This window comes from Lasioglossum baleicum, chromosome 1, assembly GCF_051020765.1.
Source record: "Lasioglossum baleicum chromosome 1, iyLasBale1, whole genome shotgun sequence".
Lineage (NCBI taxonomy): Eukaryota > Metazoa > Arthropoda > Insecta > Hymenoptera > Halictidae > Lasioglossum > Lasioglossum baleicum.
The window spans coordinates 17682377-17702913 of NC_134929.1; the positions used below are offsets into that span (position 1 = coordinate 17682377).

General features: G+C 44.1%; 3 protein-coding genes across 7 annotated transcripts in view; 2 read left to right on the top strand and 1 right to left on the bottom strand.

Annotated features, from left to right (window-relative positions):
* Positions 1-461: 461 nt before the first annotated feature.
* Positions 462-3090, top strand: LOC143213452 (dehydrogenase/reductase SDR family protein 7-like). Its single transcript, XM_076433325.1, has 6 exons — positions 462-1095; positions 1163-1306; positions 1386-1605; positions 1665-1749; positions 1821-1981; positions 2048-3090. The coding sequence occupies exons 1-6, from the start codon at positions 952-954 to the stop codon at positions 2245-2247; spliced, it is 954 nt and encodes a 317-aa protein (XP_076289440.1). The 5' UTR covers positions 462-951; the 3' UTR covers positions 2248-3090.
* Pmi (Transmembrane protein Pmi) lies at positions 2500-5859 on the bottom strand. The gene is made up of 3 exons (XM_076433396.1): positions 5720-5859; positions 4772-4989; positions 2500-4690 (listed from the first exon to the last, which is right to left on the bottom strand). The coding sequence occupies exons 1-3, from the start codon at positions 5740-5742 to the stop codon at positions 4404-4406; spliced, it is 528 nt and encodes a 175-aa protein (XP_076289511.1). The 5' UTR covers positions 5743-5859; the 3' UTR covers positions 2500-4403.
* Positions 5860-8502: 2643 nt separating this feature from the next.
* Positions 8503-20537, top strand: part of Osp (myosin phosphatase Rho interacting protein outspread) — a 223592-nt gene continuing 211557 nt past the window's right edge. For all 5 annotated transcript variants that reach the window (XM_076422932.1, XM_076422936.1, XM_076422939.1 and 2 more), the window contains exon 1: positions 8503-8724. In XM_076422932.1, the coding sequence (XP_076279047.1) occupies positions 8584-8724 (141 nt within the window). In that variant the 5' untranslated portion in view covers positions 8503-8583. The remainder of the gene's footprint in view (positions 8725-20537) is intronic.

Sequence of the window (20537 nt, forward strand, 5' to 3'; positions counted from 1 at the left end):
TCGTAGATGAAAAGATTCGATCAGTTCCTCAAAGTACAATTATGTATTTTCCATCACAGTTGACCTTCAACGATCTTGAGTGACTTTGACTCGTAGGTCACTGTATGCGTCTTAAAACGCCCTACCAGATAGTACATACATAGGAAAACATATTACTCCATTTTAAAAGCGCCGCTGACCTTTATATGTCTATTACATTATTTACCCGACATTTATTATTTGAAAATAACATCGTGTATACTGAGTATTATTCCTTTTCGAAGTTTGATATCATCTTTACGCTATTATGCTAGAAAAATACGATAAGAGCCTGATATCATCAGTATATAAAAACTAGGAACAGAGAGGAAATCTAGGAATGGCGTGAACGTAAACTGCTACTTTTAGATCACTCGTGATTCGATCACGTTCAATCACGTTTGTTCCCAATCACGATGATTTTTCGCAGTACATAATTCGTAATTTTCGTGATCACTTCTGATTGGCGGAGAGCATAACTGTTCACTTCTTCGCGCAAATCGCACAGACATAAACTGTATGTTTTATACAAAATTGCGAGTTACATCGCATAAAGGAATCCTAATAATGAGGAACAATGAGGAATAATGAATAAAGTCATTGAGAATTAGGATTACCGGAGCAAATACCATCACTAAAATATATATATATAAATATATGTAGTAAAAACCGAACGACGGTTTTTTATCTCGAGAGTCACGTTTCTATGTTTATAATTATATATGAACGAAGAACGTAAATAAAAGCAGAAAACGTGCACAGATATTTAATTGCGCAAGTCATTACCATGTGGTCATCTTGAAGCGGTCTAAAGGTTGGATTTCATAGGTTAGGAGGTCCATAAAAGTGTAACTGTTGTATACAGCGACGACAACCGGCAATAACTGAAAAATTATTAATTTGTATTGTATCGTACAGTTAGAAACATTCAACATGAAACAAGAAGAGTTAAAGGGTTCGTGGTTAATATGGTGGTTATTTAAATTACTCGGATTTCCAATAACGATACCATGGTTAATATATCATTTTTATGACCTGGTGCAATACAAACGAAAGAAAGCTATGCTCAGTGGAAAGGTAACTATTGTATTTAGAAGAATCGCTGTAGTCGAATTTAAAATGTTAATTGCGATTTGAATTCTAGGTGGTAATGGTCACTGGGGCTAGTTCAGGATTAGGAGAAGCTCTGGCACATGTTTTTTATAATTGTGGTTGCAAAGTGATTTTAGTTTCCAGGAGGAAGGAACAATTGGAAAGAGTGAAGAATGCTTTGATAAATACTCATCACGTATGCAAGAATTCATTAACCCAATTTCTCTTCAAATTGATTATATAGGAATCATTCCATTGTACACTTTGATTTTTAGACTATACCAACTCATCCTCCTATAGTTTTACCACTGGACATAACTGATATCAATTCCTTAAAATCCGAAGTGGAGAAAGTAATTGACATTCATGGGAAAGTTGATATTTTGATTAATAATGCTGGCATTTCTTATAGAGGAGAAGTTGATAATACAAGTGTAGATGTAGACATAAAAGTAATGTTGACAAATTATTTTGCTCAAATTGCATTGGCAAAAGGTAAATAATAATGAAGTTTTAATCATGGATTTTCATGTATTAAACACATGATTTTGCAGCTGTGCTACCATATATGATAAAACAACGATATGGTCATATAGTATGTGTAAGCAGTGTACAAGGGAAAATTGCTATTCCATACAGGTTTGTATATTTTTTGTCTATTTGCACAATGCGTATATTATCACTTAATAATGTCGATGTCATTGTGTCAGATCTGCATACGCTGCATCAAAACATGCATTGCAAGCATGGTGTGATAGTTGCAGAGCAGAGTTAGCCGATCAGAATATAAAAGTTAATGTTATCAGTCCTGGCTATGTACGCACTGCTCTTTCTCTCAATGCCTTAACAGGAAATGGACAAGTCTATGGAGGTAAGTAATAGGCAGTGTACAATTCATGTTAAACATAAATTATTTATGAGAAACCTTGTCTTTCAGTAATGGATAAAACTACAGAAGAAGGATACTCTCCAGAGTATGTTGCACAGCGCACATTAAAAGCAATATTGAAGGATGAAAAGGATGTAATTATAGCTACATTTAGTCCAAAGTGTGCAATATATTTGCGAACTTTATGTCCTTCACTTTATTTTTGGATTATGCTGAAACGGGCAAAAAAATCTAAGAATGATAGATAATACTGAACATTGTATTACAAAATATTTTAAATTACTTTTTGTTATGTTATATTTTGTATCATTTGTACAAAGTACTATACTTCCATTTCTAAATTAATAATTCGCTGCACCACACATTGTATGTACATAGAACAAAACATATGTAACAAATTTGTAACATTTATGTTATAATTAGTAGATGTAGGATAGGAAACAGATGTTTCTGTTTCTTTTTTAATTGGGAAATAATCTTGTTAATTAAAATAAACGTAATTATATCCAAACTATAGTTTATTGTTATGCCACTGAATAATGGCATTTGTGTACATTATATGCATTTTAATACTACAAACGCTTTAATGGAATTAATAGAAGATTGAAGCACTTTGAAATACAATGTATGTGTCATCTATTACTTACTTACTTAAATCATGTTTTATACAATCAAATTTTCGGATAAAATTGTATAGTAATAAATTCTGGATAAGTATACAAAATAAATGCTTAAAAATGCATAATGAACAATGAAATCACTTCAAGTTATAAATGACACATAAACATGAACCTACCTAACACGCAGTTCAGTAGAAACGAGAATTTTTCTCACAATCGATGTTTCAACATGTACTCTCTTGTATATTACATCTATATATATAATCACTGTTATATTATGACGAATATTTGGCTAGAAATTGAAACATATAGAATGTTACGTATAATGTACATGTACAGCGATTGGTACGAACTCTGTTGTCATGGTAGGATTATTAATATTTTAAATTTTCATATCGAATTGACGTTGCTCAAATAAAAGTGGATACATTACAAACGCATACTTTCCCACACGATTATAATGAAGTATACGTTTACAGCATATATGTAATTATTACATAAGTAAAAATAATTTCATATCCATTTTTTAACAAACACAGAAACATGTAACTTCTTAAATTCTATGTGAAGTATTTTCTATTACTGACTTTTTCCCCTTCCATTTTTTTATAGTAGCAGCATTAAGCAAAATAAACATCACGAGACGTAATTTTTTACATAAATTTTTATATTTTTGTATGTCTTAAAAATATGTATACAGCTCTTAATGTCTTTAAAGTAGTAGATTTTGTGATATAAGTGGCAACAATTTGTGCTGTAGATGTTATATAGCTATACAGTAATTGAGGAAGATGTTGCTTAGTTTTCATTCGTTATCAGAAATTTTCAAAACAGATGTTTGAAATGCATTATATATATTCTTAGACATCTATTAATTATTTCATATATGTACAAATACATGCAAGAATTTATTAATGCACAAATAGACTGCATATTCTTATATGCAAAATTTTCACTTATTTAATTGGACAATACAATTACATTGTTAACTCAAAGGAATATTATGGTGTTTACTTTTTGATGTTCCGTGTGTTTGTAAATTGCATAATAGAACTCTTATGTAACTAATGAATCTTCTGTGTGTTATGCCAATAATTATGTTTGCCAGAAAATACGATAAAAATAATGCACTCCAAAGAGTGTTTGAAATGGTTTTTGCTTTTTGTTAAATATGGGTGAGAAAATCTAGGCAACATTCTCTGTAGTATTTTATATGTAGTGTATTCTATCTACTTTATTATTTACATTCTAAAAATATATAATTCTAAATCCAGCTTTGCAGGTATATGGTTGCAATTTTGTATAACTCTAAGAACACTTATATCAGTAGTTGTTTCACTTAAGTGATTGTGTGAATATGATCGTGTCTTTCTTTGCATTAAAATTAACTGTGACAATAGAATCAACAAGATGGAGATCATAGAGAAACAGTACGAAGTTTCAAGAAACATCAAGCTTTACATGGAAAACGTTCAAAACACAAGCTACATTTTTTTTCTCTATACCCTGTGCATATTCCCTTTCCTATTCTAAAATTAGAGCATCCATATACGAGATAGTGTCAAAACATTAAAAAAAAGATAAACACTGGACGACAACGTATCTTTCATGTGACTCGACAATCTCCATTAATATATGCAAAAACATATTTGTATGTATTTCTTTTTTTTGTAGTTCACAGAGTTCTATGCTAGGCCTTATTACGATCATATACAATACATCGTATGGCCTACCTTACTGCTTTTTGCAATATAGATTCTTTGTTTCTGCAGATGTTAATAATTTCATTTAAATGCCTGATATACTCTCCAGGCACTGATGCTAAGTGCAACCAAGGTGATGGTTGTATGAAGCATTCTCCTTCTCGTATCATCTTTCCTTACTAGGAAGGTTGGAGACGATGGTCCCAAAACAGCTAACAGTTCTACATGGGGTAATTTACTTGTGTCAGTCTCGACTTGATACTGACAACAAGGATCGAACTGCCACGAAACGGTATAAAGTCCACAAGATATTACAGATATGAAACCTAGTGGACCACAGACATAGGGTCGTTCACTCCATAGCATACCTAGAAGAAATAAAATAGTATATGCATTGTGTACACAGTAATAGCAGTGTGTTTGGAATAAAAAATATAATGTCTATAAACTTGTGGTTATAGCTGCTAGCCCGAATATCGCTGCAGTCTTATGGAGACAGTTTCCAACTGCTATCCATCTGGAGGTTTCATCACCCAATTTCGATGGTTCAATAACAATTAAACTGCACTCGGATTCAAGTGCTCTTTCTAGCTCGTACTCGAACGTTTCATGAGCATTTTCATTATCGTACACCTCCCTGATGATGGCGACATTAGAGGAATCATCCCTGGAAAAAATATAAATTTTAGTTTAAACATGCCTCTGTATGTGACTCATAATTATTAATACATAGACATTATTCATTCATTTATCCATTAAAGATAGTAATGTTCTGATTTTCATTATATGTACATTACTATAGGATCATCTTCCTTATTCTGAAATTACAAAACATATATATACATACATTTTTAGTGACTCTATCCAACCTATACTATCTTTATCAGAAATTACATATTTCTTTCATGTGTTATGTAAGATGTTGATTGAGAGAGAGAAACTAATCAGCGTCAAAATTGTTTGAATACAAATACGTTTGTGAAGAAGGAACCAATATTTTTTTTGTTGTTTTAGCGGCCAAGTAGCGTTTTCATTGAATTATAGTAAAATCAAATCAGTAATAAATAAGTTTTAATGATCGAAGGTTTACAACGTAGCTGACAGGAATTTCGAAAATTTCAAGGAAATATTAAACACAACGAAAATGCACCATTCATTCCCAACAAAGAATTATTTCCACTTGTGTATCGAGATGAAAATTGACTGGTTAGTGAAATATTCATAGACATGTAGCAGAGATTGTAAAAGAATTCGCTTAAATATAAGGGAATAAATGCGAGGTTATTTTATTTCTAAATGAATATTGTACCATAGTTATGAATTGCGCTGTGTATATTGAAGGTAGTTAGAGACATTATATCTCGTATAGAAAGCCGAAAATAATTTCGCCTACGAACCTGTCACCAGCTTCATCTACCATCTTTACAGACAATCCTATTCCAAACACTGGAACGCAGGTCTGGATGAACCGGAAGAGAAGTCCCGAATATCGAACCGGATGCAAATATCAGCTGATTCCATACAAGCTTTCGTATGACTCAAGTTGTACATTGTATTCTAAGTTTGAAATACTTGCAGCTGTTTCTCTTAAAATTTATTTTCAAAATACGGCTCGTTCTCTTTTTCATGTTTCTATCTTCACCATTTTCGATTAATTCAGCTGGAAGAATATCTTAGCAAATTTATCGCCGTAAGAATTGGTTTCATTCAAAAACCATTATTCATTCAAAACCAATTATTCAACATACATTAAGTGTCTGTGCATCATGTAAATACAGTAGTATATGTACTAGTATATAGTACTACTGCGTTAACATTCATTAGATTAATTGGCATTGCGAAACATTTGAATCACGTTCAAGAACACCGAGTGCAGAGCTGGGTCAAATTTTGGGAAAATATATTTCAAATAGTATTTTAAACAATCGTTGATCTAGAATTCAAATAAACACTAAAATTTCCACAAATAAAATAACCTAAAATATAAAATGTTCTTTCTTATTGACGTTTCCAGATTTCGAGTAAGCCGTGCAAAGTGGTTGCAGAGGAATCATCAAAGATGTCGCTCAGAAAACTTAATCGCACAAGAACGCAAGATACATATTGCGTCTCATTATAGCTGCTAAAAATCCTTTATCAACCACAATATCGTGTTCGTATTTACTTTTCACATACATTTATATCGTGCTGTTAACAATTTATTTGAAGCTCAAACACTACACAATAAGAACTTCATATAACTTTCTTGAATTTTAGTGTTTCAAATCTTAATGTGCCCCTAATAAGATATGAATAACTTTTCAGAATTTCTACAAGTCAGACAAGCAGTCAATTACTTCATTTTTTTGAGTACTTGTTGACTCTTTTGTTCCAGTTAAAGTGTAATTGTGTTTTTTTGTTTTCTTTTTCACACACACATTTAATCTCAATATATTCATGTTATTTACATTTCTAATGAAATGACAAATCGCAATACTCGCCTTTTAGCAATTGGAACTCCGGATAAGCTGAAAACCATGAAAAAATACTTTTTCTGAATTTCTGCAAGTCAAGGTGTCAATTAGCTTATTTTTTAAAAATATTTGTTGATTGGTACGTACTCTTTTGTTATAGATAAAGTACAATATATTGTAATTGTGTTTTTTTTTTGTTCATTTAATCTTAATATTTTCATGTTATTTACATTTCTAATGAAATGTGATAAATTGTAATACTCGCTTGACCGGTGTTCTAGCAATTGGAACTCCGGATAAGCTGAAAACCATGAAAAAATAATATTGTCCAGCTAATGCGAAGAGTAATTGAACGACTGTGCGGCGGCGCTGCGTGTATCATCGGAGAAAGGGACTAGTTGGTGTACGGCGGTACGGCGTAGTCTGGGGCCTGGGTGTGCGTGCTGCGGTCGATCGAGCGAGAGTGAGCGCTGCGGACGGCATAGAGGCCGAGTTAAACGGGCCAGATCGCAGATGGACGTCCGCGGGAGCGTTCTGTCATGGAGAGCGCGACGCGACGTGTTGTTAAGTGTGCCCGAGTGTTGTCGTCGTGCTCGTGGTCGTGGTCGTTGTCGTAATCGTCGCGTGTGCAGCGTATTCGGTCGCGTCGTGGGATCATCGTAGTGACAGTCGACATAACGAGAGAAAGAGAGAGGTAGAGAGATCGAGAACGAACGGAAGAGAGACAGACGTATCGTGGTGCTCGTGGTGCTACTATCGATACATCGTGAACTGTGCCAGCCGAATAATTACATCGGAGTCACGTCTCTCTGGATCCTGACGCGTATTCTCGAAAGAGGGAGTGAGGGAGGGAGAGAGAGAAACAGTGAGAGAGAAAGAGAGAGTGAGAGAGAGAAAAGGAAGGAGAGCGGTGGTCCTTCGTCGATCGACCAATCGGACGCACGTGCGTTCGACGTTCGGATTCGTCAAATAATCGATCGATCGGTGAGAACGGTGCTGTGACACGTTAATTAACAAAGTGTCTCTCTCTCAATCGTATAGATCTGTGTGTTTCGGAGTGTCGCGTTCGATCCACGTGCTGTTTGGGACACGGTGCGCGAAGATTGTCAACAAGACGACAAGAAGGAGGACCGTAAGGGAGACGAGGATAGGGAAAAAGTCACCTGCTGTCGGACATCGGAGGGTTTCGGATCCCGCGTCAACGACAGCGATACTACACGCGCGTGTTTCCGGTCCCGCGTGACACAAACGCATTTGTAAACACAGCGCGACGCACTCGGCCCCGGTGTATTACAAAATTCTGTTGAAAGGTTCTGTTCCGAGTCTCTCGCGTTCGTACAGTGTATGTAAACAAAACCCGGGGCGGACCGGCGCTCGAGTGTCTCAAATATTATCACACACAACACGCTCGAAGGGGAAATCGTCGGAGATCGCTCGGTCCCGATAAATCACGGGATTGATCGGGTGTGACGGAACAAGGAACGACCGGCTGGAAGTGTGATCCGCGCACGGGACGAGAATACGAAATCCTGTTAACTCGATCCGTTAACGTAACGGGTATGGAATAGTGGCTGTACGAGGAACTGCTCCGCGTACTTACATACGGAGTTGCGAGTTGCGACCGTAATACATCCGGGTCCTCGAGGGAGAATCGTGTTCCGCTGAGGGTTAAGGTTGCCGATTTCGCGAGGTCATCTGGAGAGGGAGGTGTGTGGGGGTGGGGGGCGGGGCGTGAAAGAAAGAAGGGGAGAGGAGAAAAGAGGTGAACGATGCTGTCCGGTCGTCGCGGTTAATTCGCACGTGTCGCGATGTCGGCCGGCACGGCGGGCGTCCGTGGCACCGGCGCCGAGTGCAGGAAGTTCGCGCCGAACATATTCAACAAGAGCAAGTGCAGCAGCTGCTTCAAGCAGAAGGAGGAGCACAGCGCGGAGGCTCTGGAATGCAACAGGGTGAGTTTTGCTTGATGGACTCTGACCGTCTCTCTCTTTCGAGCGCGGCGTGCGTGCGTGCGAGCGACTCCGTTTTCCCTCTCGCTCGCGCTCCCGTCGATTCGCGCATGCTCTTTTTCCGTCTCGCACACGGCACACCGCGCACCTATACGATACACGCCGCACTCTCACGCGGTTGCGTAGCCGGTCCATCGCGACCGGGCATTATTTTCTCTTTGTTGCTCGTCCCTCGAATTCCTTGGCCGCGCTACCCGAGATTGGGACCGGGACCGGGACCGAGCTCTCGCGGGAAGGACGAAGGTCCTGTCGGGGAGGGACACGCCGATGTTATGTAAGACGAGCGTGGTACCGGCGAACGCGATTAGTGCAGTTGCACGCATGCGTGCGCAAGACCAACGCGGGCTCTGTGCCATTTTCAAACCCGTCACGCGTCGCGTTCTATCGCGCGGACCGATATTTCGAATCTCGTGTTCTTCGTATCTTAAGCTCGATAACGAAACTTCTTATTATCGATTTGTTTTGCACGATAGATTCTCGTATCTCGCGAGCTTACCGTTGTTTTAAGAACGATGTAATTGACTGCCGATTGGTGAAATGTAACGTGTACGAACGGCTGACTTTTGTAGGTCGTTTCGCTAGAGAACTTTTTAATAGGTCGAAGATGACCTTACGGTGTCCTTGCCAAATTCAAACTTGAAGCGAATTTTATGTAGAAACAGCATTGGTAGTTTATAAATAAATGCAGCTAAAAATACCGCTTTCGGGTTTGGGGGACATAAATACCGAGCGAGGAGCGTTTAAGAAAAAAAAAGACGGAGAGTCGTTTGCCGTTTCCTTTCTATCCCGTGGTTTTTATTTACAACAGGCCCGGACAAGTCCGATGAGCAAAATTGCCTCGTAAAAGGCAAGGGGGTGTAAAATAAAAGCGTTAAAAATCAATTCACGCTGCGCATCGTACGGTACTGCCGAATGGCAGCTGGGGAACGTACATACATGCATATGTTAATATCGCGAAACGGTCCGCCGTTTAAAGTCCGTTCGATAAGTCGATATTGTTCCCTTTGTTTTCGCCGACGACGATCTTCTAGCGTTTCTAGTGTTCTAGTGTTTTCTTCTTTTCCGGTGCTAGAATAAAGTTCACTGGCTGACTCGGCGTTCGGAGTTTGTATAATAGCATTATTTTAATACACACGATTCATTTATTTCTCAATTTTCCGAGTAATAAACGTTACACGCGGATTCCCTCGGGGTAAATACCGAGATACATCGCAACGTGATTATACTGTTATCAATATTTAACGTTTACGAAACTTATGAATCAGTCGCATGCTAGTGCATCATCGGGCCGGGCTCGGGATAAATTAATCGCACGCATTCGTGAAAAGAATTTCGTAATTGGAGAAGATAAAGCTTCGATGTTAATGCATTCGTCGAGCAAAGTTTAAATGCTTGAATTCTTTGGAATTGAGTTCCAAACAAGACCGTACACAGGCGCAGACTATTTTGATTTTGCGTAAACATCCGCAGTCTAATCGTCACACATAAATCGTGCGACTAATCTCACGGCTACTGATCTTGCAAACTGAACGCGCGATATCTGAGCAGCGTGTCCATTATTTCATGGAGCCCCTGCATTTCCGGTACCCAAAATCGCCGGGTTCACGATCGCATTCGTCTTCGGAGCGGTCACGATCCCGTAAATCACGTTTTATCGCGGCGGGGTTACGAAAACCGGCGAAAGTCATATCTCGTTGGATTTTTTCTTTCGGTGGGGTAGGGGCGAATTCGTGAGAGCACAATGGGACACGTTCCCCGTGGTTTGCGCCGTTGCAAATTTCGGAATGCCGGCAGCCTTGCGACCTGTTCTCGGTGCATTCCAGCCGTCTTCTCCCAGCACCCCTACAACAGGGCCCTTTCGAGAGTTGTTGGCTTGTCGGCTTTCGCCTGGATGCGGTATCTCTGTATCGGTTTATTCTGCTTCTCTCTCTCTCTCTCTCTCTCTCTCTCTCTCTCTCTCTCTCTCAACGTCTCTCGCTCCGTCCGGCTCTTCACCGCTGTGTGTCCCCTCTTCTCTCTCGCTCTCTCCTTCTCTCTTCAACACCGCTGTCCCCCATATAACCGCAAATAACGAATGCATACGCAATCCAACCTTTCTTTACTCCTCGGTCGCACGGTTCTTCGTCTCTTGGCTCGTAATTTGACGAGGAGAGCCTCGAATCGAAGGAATTTGACCTTTTGCAATCTTTCTCGCGGCCCTCTCCCGCGATCGTTTCTACGCTTAGGCGATCGCGCTCTCGCGGAAGTTGCGCTTGGGATCGCCGCGAAACGCATGAAACGGCCGCACCGCCCGATTTTATCCGCGTTTAGGACTCTCTCGGGAGAGCATTGTCGGCTTCGGCTGCCCGCCGGCGTCGATTACGGAGCGGAAACGTGGCCGCGATACACTCCGACTCTCCTCGATCTCGGTTTCTCCGGGGGAAGTAACGACCACGTTCGATACGTTCTTCCTAGAGACCAGCCGTGGCCGCAGATTGCCCTCTGGGGCACCGTCTTGACTCCGTCGAAAGCGAGAGCTACGAACACCACGCCCACTCAGGCCACTCCGCACAGGAAGAGTAGATGCAGGGGTTGAAATAATGGAAACAGTACTTAGAAGTCGTGCGCTGTGTATTTAGAAGATTACTGGGCTTGAAATTGTGCATGAATCATAGACGCACCACGCTGATTGTCAGCCATTTCGAAACCGAGCATTCACTTTAGCAACTCCTCATTGCCGATTAAAGTCGAATCAATGTCTAATGCCAAGGGAAACTGGATGTTTAGAGGATCTGGGGTCCAATTGCCTCGCGCTTCTCTCTCTGCACTCTGTTCTGATAATTATATTCTTGGAAGATTCTCTCGTACGTGAGAGCAGATATGGGCGTTGAAATAATGGCAACATCACTTCCTGTGTTGTATTTATAAGATTACCAGTGTAAGCGTTGGCTGGATCGGTAGTCGCCGCGAGAGCCTTATCGCTGTTTATATTATGGAACGAAACCCTGTGAAGTCGCCGCGGTGTGTGTTATATCATGAAACGGGGTCTGGACGAACGAGAGAGTTGCATTGCTCCGATATTATTTGCCTGGAAGAATTTCGAAGGGCATCCGAGGTAGTTCGGAAAGATTTGATGATCCATCGTTCACTGGGGGTTAAACGTTCGTTCCCGGTGCTGTGGATCGCTTAACGGAGAACGAGAGCGCCTGGCCTCTGGATCGCGATGCCGGTTAATTACAATTTTCGCACAGCCCGGCTCCCTGGTTGTTCGTGAACGCGATTCCCCTTTAATTCCTGTAATCAGCGGCTTCCCGGTTCGACTCCGTTCCGCGTTGCACTGTGAGAAAGTGATCAAAAGTAGCCATGCGCTCTCTCGAGAGCACAATCGAACGAGAAGACGATCGATAAAAGCCTCTGCTGTGCGTACACACGTTGTTTCTGGCCGTCTCGAGGGGGGAGGAGGAAGCCAGAGGGCCCTGAGGGCCACGTTGTGCCTGACCAACCATTATCGGTCCGCAGCTCCGTATTTTCTGTACGATTACTTCTTCGTGAGCGCCTCGGTAACTGGCCTTCGAGAAATAATTTCCTGGGCCGACCGAGAGCAACCAAGAAGAGCAAAGGGTTCGATGGTGGGGGAACCCGAGGGGGGCTCTCTCTCCGAGTGAGCCCCTGAAATTTTGATCCGGTGAAACGATCTCGAGATGCCTTACGGTATACCGTCCGCTCGACGAACACGTTCTTCGCGAGCCTCGAGATGCGCGTACGTGTTTTCGCTGTCGATTACAAGGCTGCGCGTTCTGATCACGCGACCCGACGAATCCCTCACTGCCAGCCGAGCCAGCCGAGCGTACGTCTCAATTTTCAAGCTCGTCGGGACGATGCTCTTACGCTCTGCATTCGTTTCTGATCGCCATTGTGCGGTGTTAGGCTTAGGGGATCACAGAAGGCGATCCCTTCGCGTGGAAACGCTCCAGCATTCAGATTTTTAGGATCACGAAGTTGAATGGACGTTAATTACAGGTTGAAAATAATGTGACAATATTTTTAAGTTCACCTTCTAATGATTTAATCATACATATATGTATAAAATCCGCAGTCTAGTGACCATGAATCAAAATGGACCTACGTCCCAGGGTTATATGTATATGTACAGATACTTCACCCCAGACAGAAGTTACTATTAAAGCTGAGAAACATTCTGGTAAACTCTAAATTTCTTGGCTCGCTCTCGAAGCAGTTCATTCTGCTCACACATGCCCAGCATGTGTGCTCTCTAGAAACACTGTTTATACACAATATTTCCGGGCTAAGTGCTCTCGCTGTTTGCCACCGATAGAGAATCTAAAATATCTAGCAAATGTGTTCACCTCGAAGAATTTCCATCAAACTTTATTTTATAGTGTTCACAAGTCGGATTCTTTTCGATCACACCTCGTGTAAAATGTATGAGAGCTCTCCGCCTCCGGTATGGTTACCCGTGGCGATGAACGAGGTGTTACCGCAATTTCTTCCCCACCCGCGACGTGTTCGCAGGGTTTGGGTCGACTTCCGCAGGTTATAATTTAACGACGTCGCGTCGTCGAAAAGGGGCGAGGGCCTTTTCGAGAGGCGCGAAGGAAGTATCAAGATCGGCGAGGCGATACGTCATACGCACACCATCGCGGATAACAGTACTTCGGTTATGGCCGGCGTCGTAAGCAAAGTAAATATATGCGGCTAACAATGGACGGGGTACGGTTGACCGGTCGGCAGAAGTATTGTCCGAGGGAAGAGGGCTCGCGAACCAGCCAACGGAGAGACTAAAATTGCCCGTTCGCGCGTCGACGAGCCCAAAATTCTTGCCGCGAAAATCTTTTGCATACCGATGTCCTTTAAAACGACGCCCTGGAGAGCTCCGCGGCCGAGACACCATGTGAACGACACCTTAACCCTTAACGCGAACCATTGTCATAAGTGAATTTATCCTAACATCAATAGTTTTCTTGGGGGAAAAAAGTCTCTTCAACAATGCAGAGGTGTTGAAGAGCACCTCGGCAATCTTCTCCCAGGAAGAATATTCAAACGGCTCCGTGTATTTCTCCTTCCGTCATTGAAAATGCTAGGACATCTGGTATGGAAATCAGGATCGCAGGTCTAGTTTCCATCGTGGACCATAAATTCGCATCGAGTTAGGGTCTCCCAGTTCGAGATTAGCAACTCGCCACGAAGCTCGAGGACTTCGCGTCCTTCGAGGCGCGACGCCGTTGTGGCTCGCCAACTCAAAACTGACTTCTTACCATAGTTGCACGAAGAGTGACGAAGTAGCTACGATCCTGCATCGTCGTGGCCGTGCAAAGGGTTTCCTTCGGCCTCTATCTTCCTCCCACGAGGCAAAGAAGGCAAAGGGGGCCGTGTCCGCTTGGAAACGCGCGTGGCCATTTCTTCCTCGTTGAACACAACAACGCGCGCGGGACAGGCATTTGTGGGTTTTTGCGATGTCGTGTTGCACGACACGACCTTTCTGTGAAGCGGGGTACCCCGATAACGATCTCTATTGCCTGTCCGTAAGATCATCAATAATTTGTCGTGACTACGGCGAAAACGCGACGGGCCTTTTTTTCACGCGATATTTATGCCCAGCTGGCACGCAGGTCGTCGAGTTGCCGACGTCGAGTCGCGTCGCGCACAATGTCCGCCTCTGTACAGATAATCATCGAATTATAAATTGGTCTCGAGCGCACCGTTCAACCTTGTTGAGCGTCCTGTGACACGGTGTGCCTTCGCGCGTCTCTACCGAGTAATTGCGAAGAAAAACACACCGTGTCCCGCAGCTGTCCCTCGGCTCGTCGTCCGTTTGCCCGATACCCTCTCGTACGCCGAGATCCAACGGGTCTAGGATTCGATTCCGATAGATTTGTCACGGAGGGGACGAGCTAGGCTACGGGCTCTCCGGTTAGAGAGAAATCATAAACGGTAGGAACGAGAGAAGAAACGGAGGAGGCGACACTAGGTAAGTCGCCCGGACGCTCTCCTTCGGGGGCTACGCAGAATCCGCGTTACCGGGAATCGGTGAGTTCTCGTTAAGAGGAACACCGTAAATGTAAAGTCGACTCTCTGGTACAGATCGTTCATTGACGGAGACGCGTCTGGACCGTTCCTGGGAAACAGGCAGAGCGCGCTAGGCCATTCAGGCCTTTTATTTACCATTGAGCAAACGGCTGTTTCGCGATCGAAAACATTCTCGTCCCGATCCCTTTCACTCCAAACTTCAGCGGAGCCTCGGTTTTAATTGTATGTACACGGTGCCGGTGCGTGTATATGTATGCGTGTGGTACCTGTTAATCGTTCGCGGAATCGATCGACGAAACTCTGATACAGAGATGAAAAAGGGAGAAAGGTGGCGTTGTGCGTTCTCGAAGGAATTTTTCTTTCATCGGGTGCTCGATAACAAGAATCGACGAGGATCCTCGGCGTCGTCGGGCCGGAGGCGATCGACGATCGCGTTTTCAATGAAGTCCTTATAAAGGAAAGGAGCGTGGCTGGCTTCTATGGCGAAACTGACCGACGACGCGGACGCTCGCCGTGGAAAAACCTCCGGTTCGAAGGAAAGCAGAAGCGGTTGGGGCCAGTCTGGTCGGCTGGCTTCCCAGATTCGATTAATCGCCGTAGGCCTATCGGGGTCCGAGGATGAATGCACCGCAAGTCAGGCCACCGACGGTGCTCTCCTCCATTCACTAGGAACACGACGCCGATCGAGCTTTCGTTGAGAGCTGTTACGATCGTTGTTGCTTCGGCTACCGGGCGTCTTTCTCCTTCTGTCCCTGCCTACCTGCGCGCTCTGCCTACCTACCTGCCTGTCTGCCTACCTGCGTGCGGTATACCGTTACAACTGGATATGCCCTGGCTTCGCGATTTTCTTTGCCGGTCTTTTTGCGATCGCGTCTCAACTTCGTCCCGGGGCACCGAGATCGAGATCAACGATTCATAACGACCCGACGCGACGACTGCCGCGACCGGCACCGATCGCACTCCAAAAGACGACACTCGAAATTATCGCCAGGTCGCCGCGTAAATCTTCCTGCTAGATCCATAAAGCTTTTCCTCCTTCGCCTACTGCGATGTTTATCCTTGCCTTTTATTGCTCTGCTGGTTAGATCGTGTGGCCTTACGTTGTTTCAATATCTGTGACACCAACAACGTGGGTCTGGGATGTACATATGTATCTGTACAATCGCGTAACATTCAGAAATTGATTTTGGTGGAATATAAATTGTGAATAACACAAAAGTTCACTCACTGTCCTCTGTTTGAATGTATACCTACACATGGCTGTACAGGAATCTAAACTATCATTTAACTGGAAGCATGAGTGAAAAAGTACTTGATGAGCGAACTATCATCCATCTAGAACAGATTATCCAGTTTACTGTGTCTTGCGAGTGCACACGAACCACACGTTATTGCACAAGTAGGTGGACTAACATTTAACTGGAAGAATTAACGGATAAGAGTACTTGCTAAGTGAACTTTGACAAATCCCGATGAAATTATCCAGTTTCCGCAAGGTGAGAAAAGTGGCACGGATTGGAGGTTCCGTGGCGAGATTCTCTCGTGACGGAGCTCAATCATCGGCCATCAATGGGCTTCCCACGGCCGAAGGGAGGAAGCCGTGGAAGAGGGAGGAAGAAGAAGAAGAAGAAGAAGAAGAAAAAGAAGGCTGGGTCTCGCGATCGGCAGCGATCACAAATTATCCAGCAGGTCCGTGGAGCGCCCCCGATCGGTAGGCACTATCTCATAGAGTGGCCGACCTGTGTTTAGCCTATCACGAAGTGGATGTCCTTGTCGTGACCGTGAGGCTAATTGCCGGTGGTCAGCGCCGGTGGAGAAGGAACAGAGAATTGGCGGAGGATAAATAGCGGCGGCGTTGGTGACGACGCACGGGCAGAAGGCGAAATATCACGGTGATTCCACGAGGAGAGGATATGTCCCTCGAAACCCGGCTGCTTTTATTTTCCACCGTGGTCTCTCTCTCGCGGGGCCATCCATCATCCGCGGGTCCTACGAAAGGACGTCTCGCCACGCTCGCGGACGCGCGATCGCTTATGAGCCTCCTGGAAAAGATGGATGACTCCGCCACCGCGCCGAGCGGATGTCTTCCTTTTCTCTCTTTTTTTTTCGCTCTCGAGTTCTACACCGGATCTCCCGGTGCACTTTTCGAAATCAACCGGAAAGAAGGGCATCCGAGGAGGAAGAGGAGAAAGACTCGTTCACTCGTTTCCTGGCGCAGATGGGTGTTAAATTGGACCGAACTGGTCGCTCGGTTTATATCGGCAAAAAATCATCTCCGCTCTCGCACCGGATCTCTACGGTCGTCGGTGTCCACCGTTTCCGAAGTATCGCTCATGCGAGGTTTGGACGCGACACGATCCACGACGATCGTCCCCGTCAATGATTCCCGTAGTCGTTAGAGCCAACGGGCTAATGATGTACTTCATCAGCCGGGTTTCCGCGTCCGGACACGCGATGCGTTGGAAACGCTTGTTGTACCCAAGTGTCTATAAGCATTTCGACGCTTGAACCATTCCTGTGAAACTTTATTTGATTAAAACATTTACTTTTCTAATCGCAAGAGGACAAGTTGTCATCTAGACTTCTCGACTATCCGCATACCGAAGAGGACGGATAGGATTAGAAGAATGAAAGTTTCTTTCACAGACTCCTTCGTTTTACCTGTCCAGAAGGGTTCGTTCTACGTTGCCCACTCTGCCATTACAAGCGATGCACCTTGGCCGTAACTTCTCTTTTCTCGCGATAAATAAGTTAATTAATAAATTACGTTGGGACGGGAACAAATGATCGGGATCGCTAGACGGAATCGCTCGAGACAACACGAGCGAACAATTACAAGAGGCGTGAGAGGGGCAAGCGCGGCGGGTCGAATTCGCCGTGTTTTGCATCGATACCGGTTCCCCGCGAGGTATCTCGCGATTAACGCGTTCTTTACGATGGTGCATGCGTCCGCGGAACACGTGCGCCACGAGAAATAATCGTACATTTATGCCCAGCCGCGATTGGATAACTCATCAGGCAGAAACCGACCGCGCGCCGCGCCGCTACTATAAGCGCTTCCCCGAGCCGATTTATAGGTCGATGAAGTTCGATCGGCCCGCGCACCGGTGATTATCTGTAATCGAACGGGCATAACGTAGTGCCAGATCTCGTTTTCTCGATACCACCTCGTTTCCTTTCTCTCTCTTTCGTTTCCCCTCGGCTTTTCCTTTACGTCTATCCTCTATCATCCCTGGTCGCAAATGCTCTCTATCGCAGCACACGAGAACGACTGTTCTCAAAAAGCTAAACATTGTTCATTTGCCGCATTCTGCTAGTATTATAGTTGTCTGTGCGCAGCTTGTTGAATCCTGGTGTTAGAATCCTTCCATAATAATAACAGTTTAATCATCTGCTTTAGAAGTGAAGATACCAATTTTGTCTAATTTCTACGTTGCAGCGTAACAGGCTTTCACGTGTTCTGGTACGAATACGTACAAAATGTAGTTCTCATGTCAGTTGATTCCCTTGCTACCCTTTTCCTGGACCGTTTACACTGGCCCAGAAGCTAGGAGTCGTTGAACGCATTCCAGACAGAAAATGTAAACCTGGAGCAGCTCTTGTGTTTACAACTCCGCCGCGCCGTTTGGGATCTCGGGAACAGTTGCTCCGTAAATCGAGTCCGTACCGGGAACAAGGGAATTTCTGGTCTGAATTGTTATTGAATTGTCGGTTGTTATGTCTGTTCCCCACCGAGCAAAAAATTAAGGTTAGCAGAGAAAAGTGGATGTACAATGTTCAATAAAATATTGATTCAATATACATAGAGAACAGCTTCTCAGCGTGTAGAGCAATTCAACGAATAACTGTAGATAACTCTGGTACTAAATGAGCATAGCCGTACGCCCAAGACCGACGATAGTGTTCTCACCGAGCGTTAAAGTCACCGGGAGCAACGATCTATTTATCAAAAGCTGTGTTCGTGTTTCGAAATCTTCAGCAGCAGATTCGAGCTTGATTATTCCCGGCGGAATAGTGGTCGAATATTATCTCGCATAATTCCCGTCTCGATGAACAACAGAGAGTTTACCGTCGATTCTCGAAACGATTAGAACGAGTTATTCTCCGGAGGCCGATGCGAGCGGGGGATGAATGTTCCCGACGATAGGTCACTCCCAGGATCATAAAAGCCACGGCTGTATCTCTGTTTTCTGCGGACCTCAGATCTTATCCGACCTTGCCGTTGGTGCATAAGCGATTTATAAATAATGTATGGCCGTTTATTTATACGCGCGCGTACGCGCCGCGTAGTCCTGCGCGAAGTGGACCGTGGAAGGAGCGATCGAGCAAAAAGGAGGAACACGGGATCACGGGGTAGGGACACGCGATTGCCCGTATTCGTTTTGGTCGGACGTGATTCATTCAGATGTTACGTCGGCCTGCTCCCTTTAAACCGGTCAACCGAGCACGCGTTTGCCAGGAATTTTGCGACGCGGGACGCGCACTCTACTCGCGAACTCTTCGAATTCGCTTTCTAATTCTTACTTTCGCGCCGCCCTCAATCTTTCTCTTTTTTATCTGAGCTTTAACAGCCGACAGCGGGGGCTCCATGTGACATTATTTTCACCCTTTGTGCTTTGAATTTTTACAAAATTTCTAGTTTGAAATAATTCTTTTTAGAGTAAGTAAGTTAAAGAATGGGCGTAGAAGCGGTGGACGAAGTTGGTTGGAAGTGTGTGCGAAAAATGTCTAGAATTTCGGACGCGATAGGACGTGTTTTAGCGAGTAGACGGCAGAATAACGAATTTGTGGTGAGCAGGGAGGTTAGCGCGAGCGCAGCGACCGCGCAGAAACCGCCGCGTCGGACTGGTACTCGCATTTCCAATGGTCAATCGTCCAAGACGAGGGCAATTTTTACAGCAAAAACGTTCACGCTTCGATGTGTTCGGAGCGAAGACGTCTCTTCCCTCCTTCGCAGACGGTTTTTCGCGTCATTTGCGGTTCGATGTAAGCTACTACCTCGCCGTAATGACTCATCCTGCCAGCGAAAAGTTGATTCCCGTCTCTCGCGCGGCGTATCAGACGACAATCCGGCTCCCGGGTACCGTAATGCACGCAAGAAAGGGCCAGACTTGATTTTGTGCGAGGACTTTACGACGCTCTGGACCCGACCGAAATCATCAATGAGCCGCTCTGGGATTGGCTTGACCTGGCCTGGCTCTCTTCAACGCCAACAAAGCGGGAGAACGACTGAAAAGGAGATGACGACAGAACGTTGACCCAGAGCTTTCGAAATCGTTGCCAATGTTTAGAAACATCGATAAACGCGTAGCTGATCGTACAGACATCGGGTCAGATGTTCTGGCGCAGAGAATGGTATCAATCTCGACCATCTCCACGCGAACTTTCTACAATAATTTGTGGACCAACGTGTTCGACGCAGAAAAAGTTTGATTGTGCTTCTTAACGGTCCGGAACGGGACGACGATTATACTGATGTTCGCGGGCTGATGGCAGGATGATGTTGCATGGACTGGTTCTTTTCTGCCACCTGGGGTCAACCCAGTTCCGCAGACGCAGCAACGCCTTGATCATTCTCTAATCATTTGTGGATCAACGTGTACGACGTAGAACAAGTTTCATTGCGTTCCTGCACGGTCCGCGAACGGGACGATGATTTTATATTGACGTGCCGACTGGTTCCCGGGCCTCTTCGTACTTTTCGACACCGGGTCAACCTAGTTTTGCAG

What these genes read in the sequence shown, in the direction of transcription:
- LOC143213452 (XM_076433325.1), top strand. Translation starts at nt 952, where the DNA reads ATGAAACAAGAAGAGTTAAAGGGTTCGTGGTTAATATGGTGGTTATTT. An exon ending in AAGCTATGCTCAGTGGAAAG is followed by an intron (nt 1,096 to 1,162) that starts GTAACTATTGTA and finishes TTTGAATTCTAG; the next exon opens with GTGGTAATGGTCACTGGGGC. An exon ending in AAATGGACAAGTCTATGGAG is followed by an intron (nt 1,982 to 2,047) that starts GTAAGTAATAGG and finishes CTTGTCTTTCAG; the next exon opens with TAATGGATAAAACTACAGAA.
- Pmi (XM_076433396.1), bottom strand. Translation starts at nt 5,742, where the DNA reads ATGGTAGATGAAGCTGGTGACAG. An exon ending in GTAGATGAAGCTGGTGACAG is followed by an intron (nt 4,990 to 5,719) that starts GTTCGTAGGCGA and finishes TATTTTTTCCAG; the next exon opens with GGATGATTCCTCTAATGTCG. An exon ending in GCTAGCAGCTATAACCACAA is followed by an intron (nt 4,691 to 4,771) that starts GTTTATAGACAT and finishes TATTTCTTCTAG; the next exon opens with GTATGCTATGGAGTGAACGA.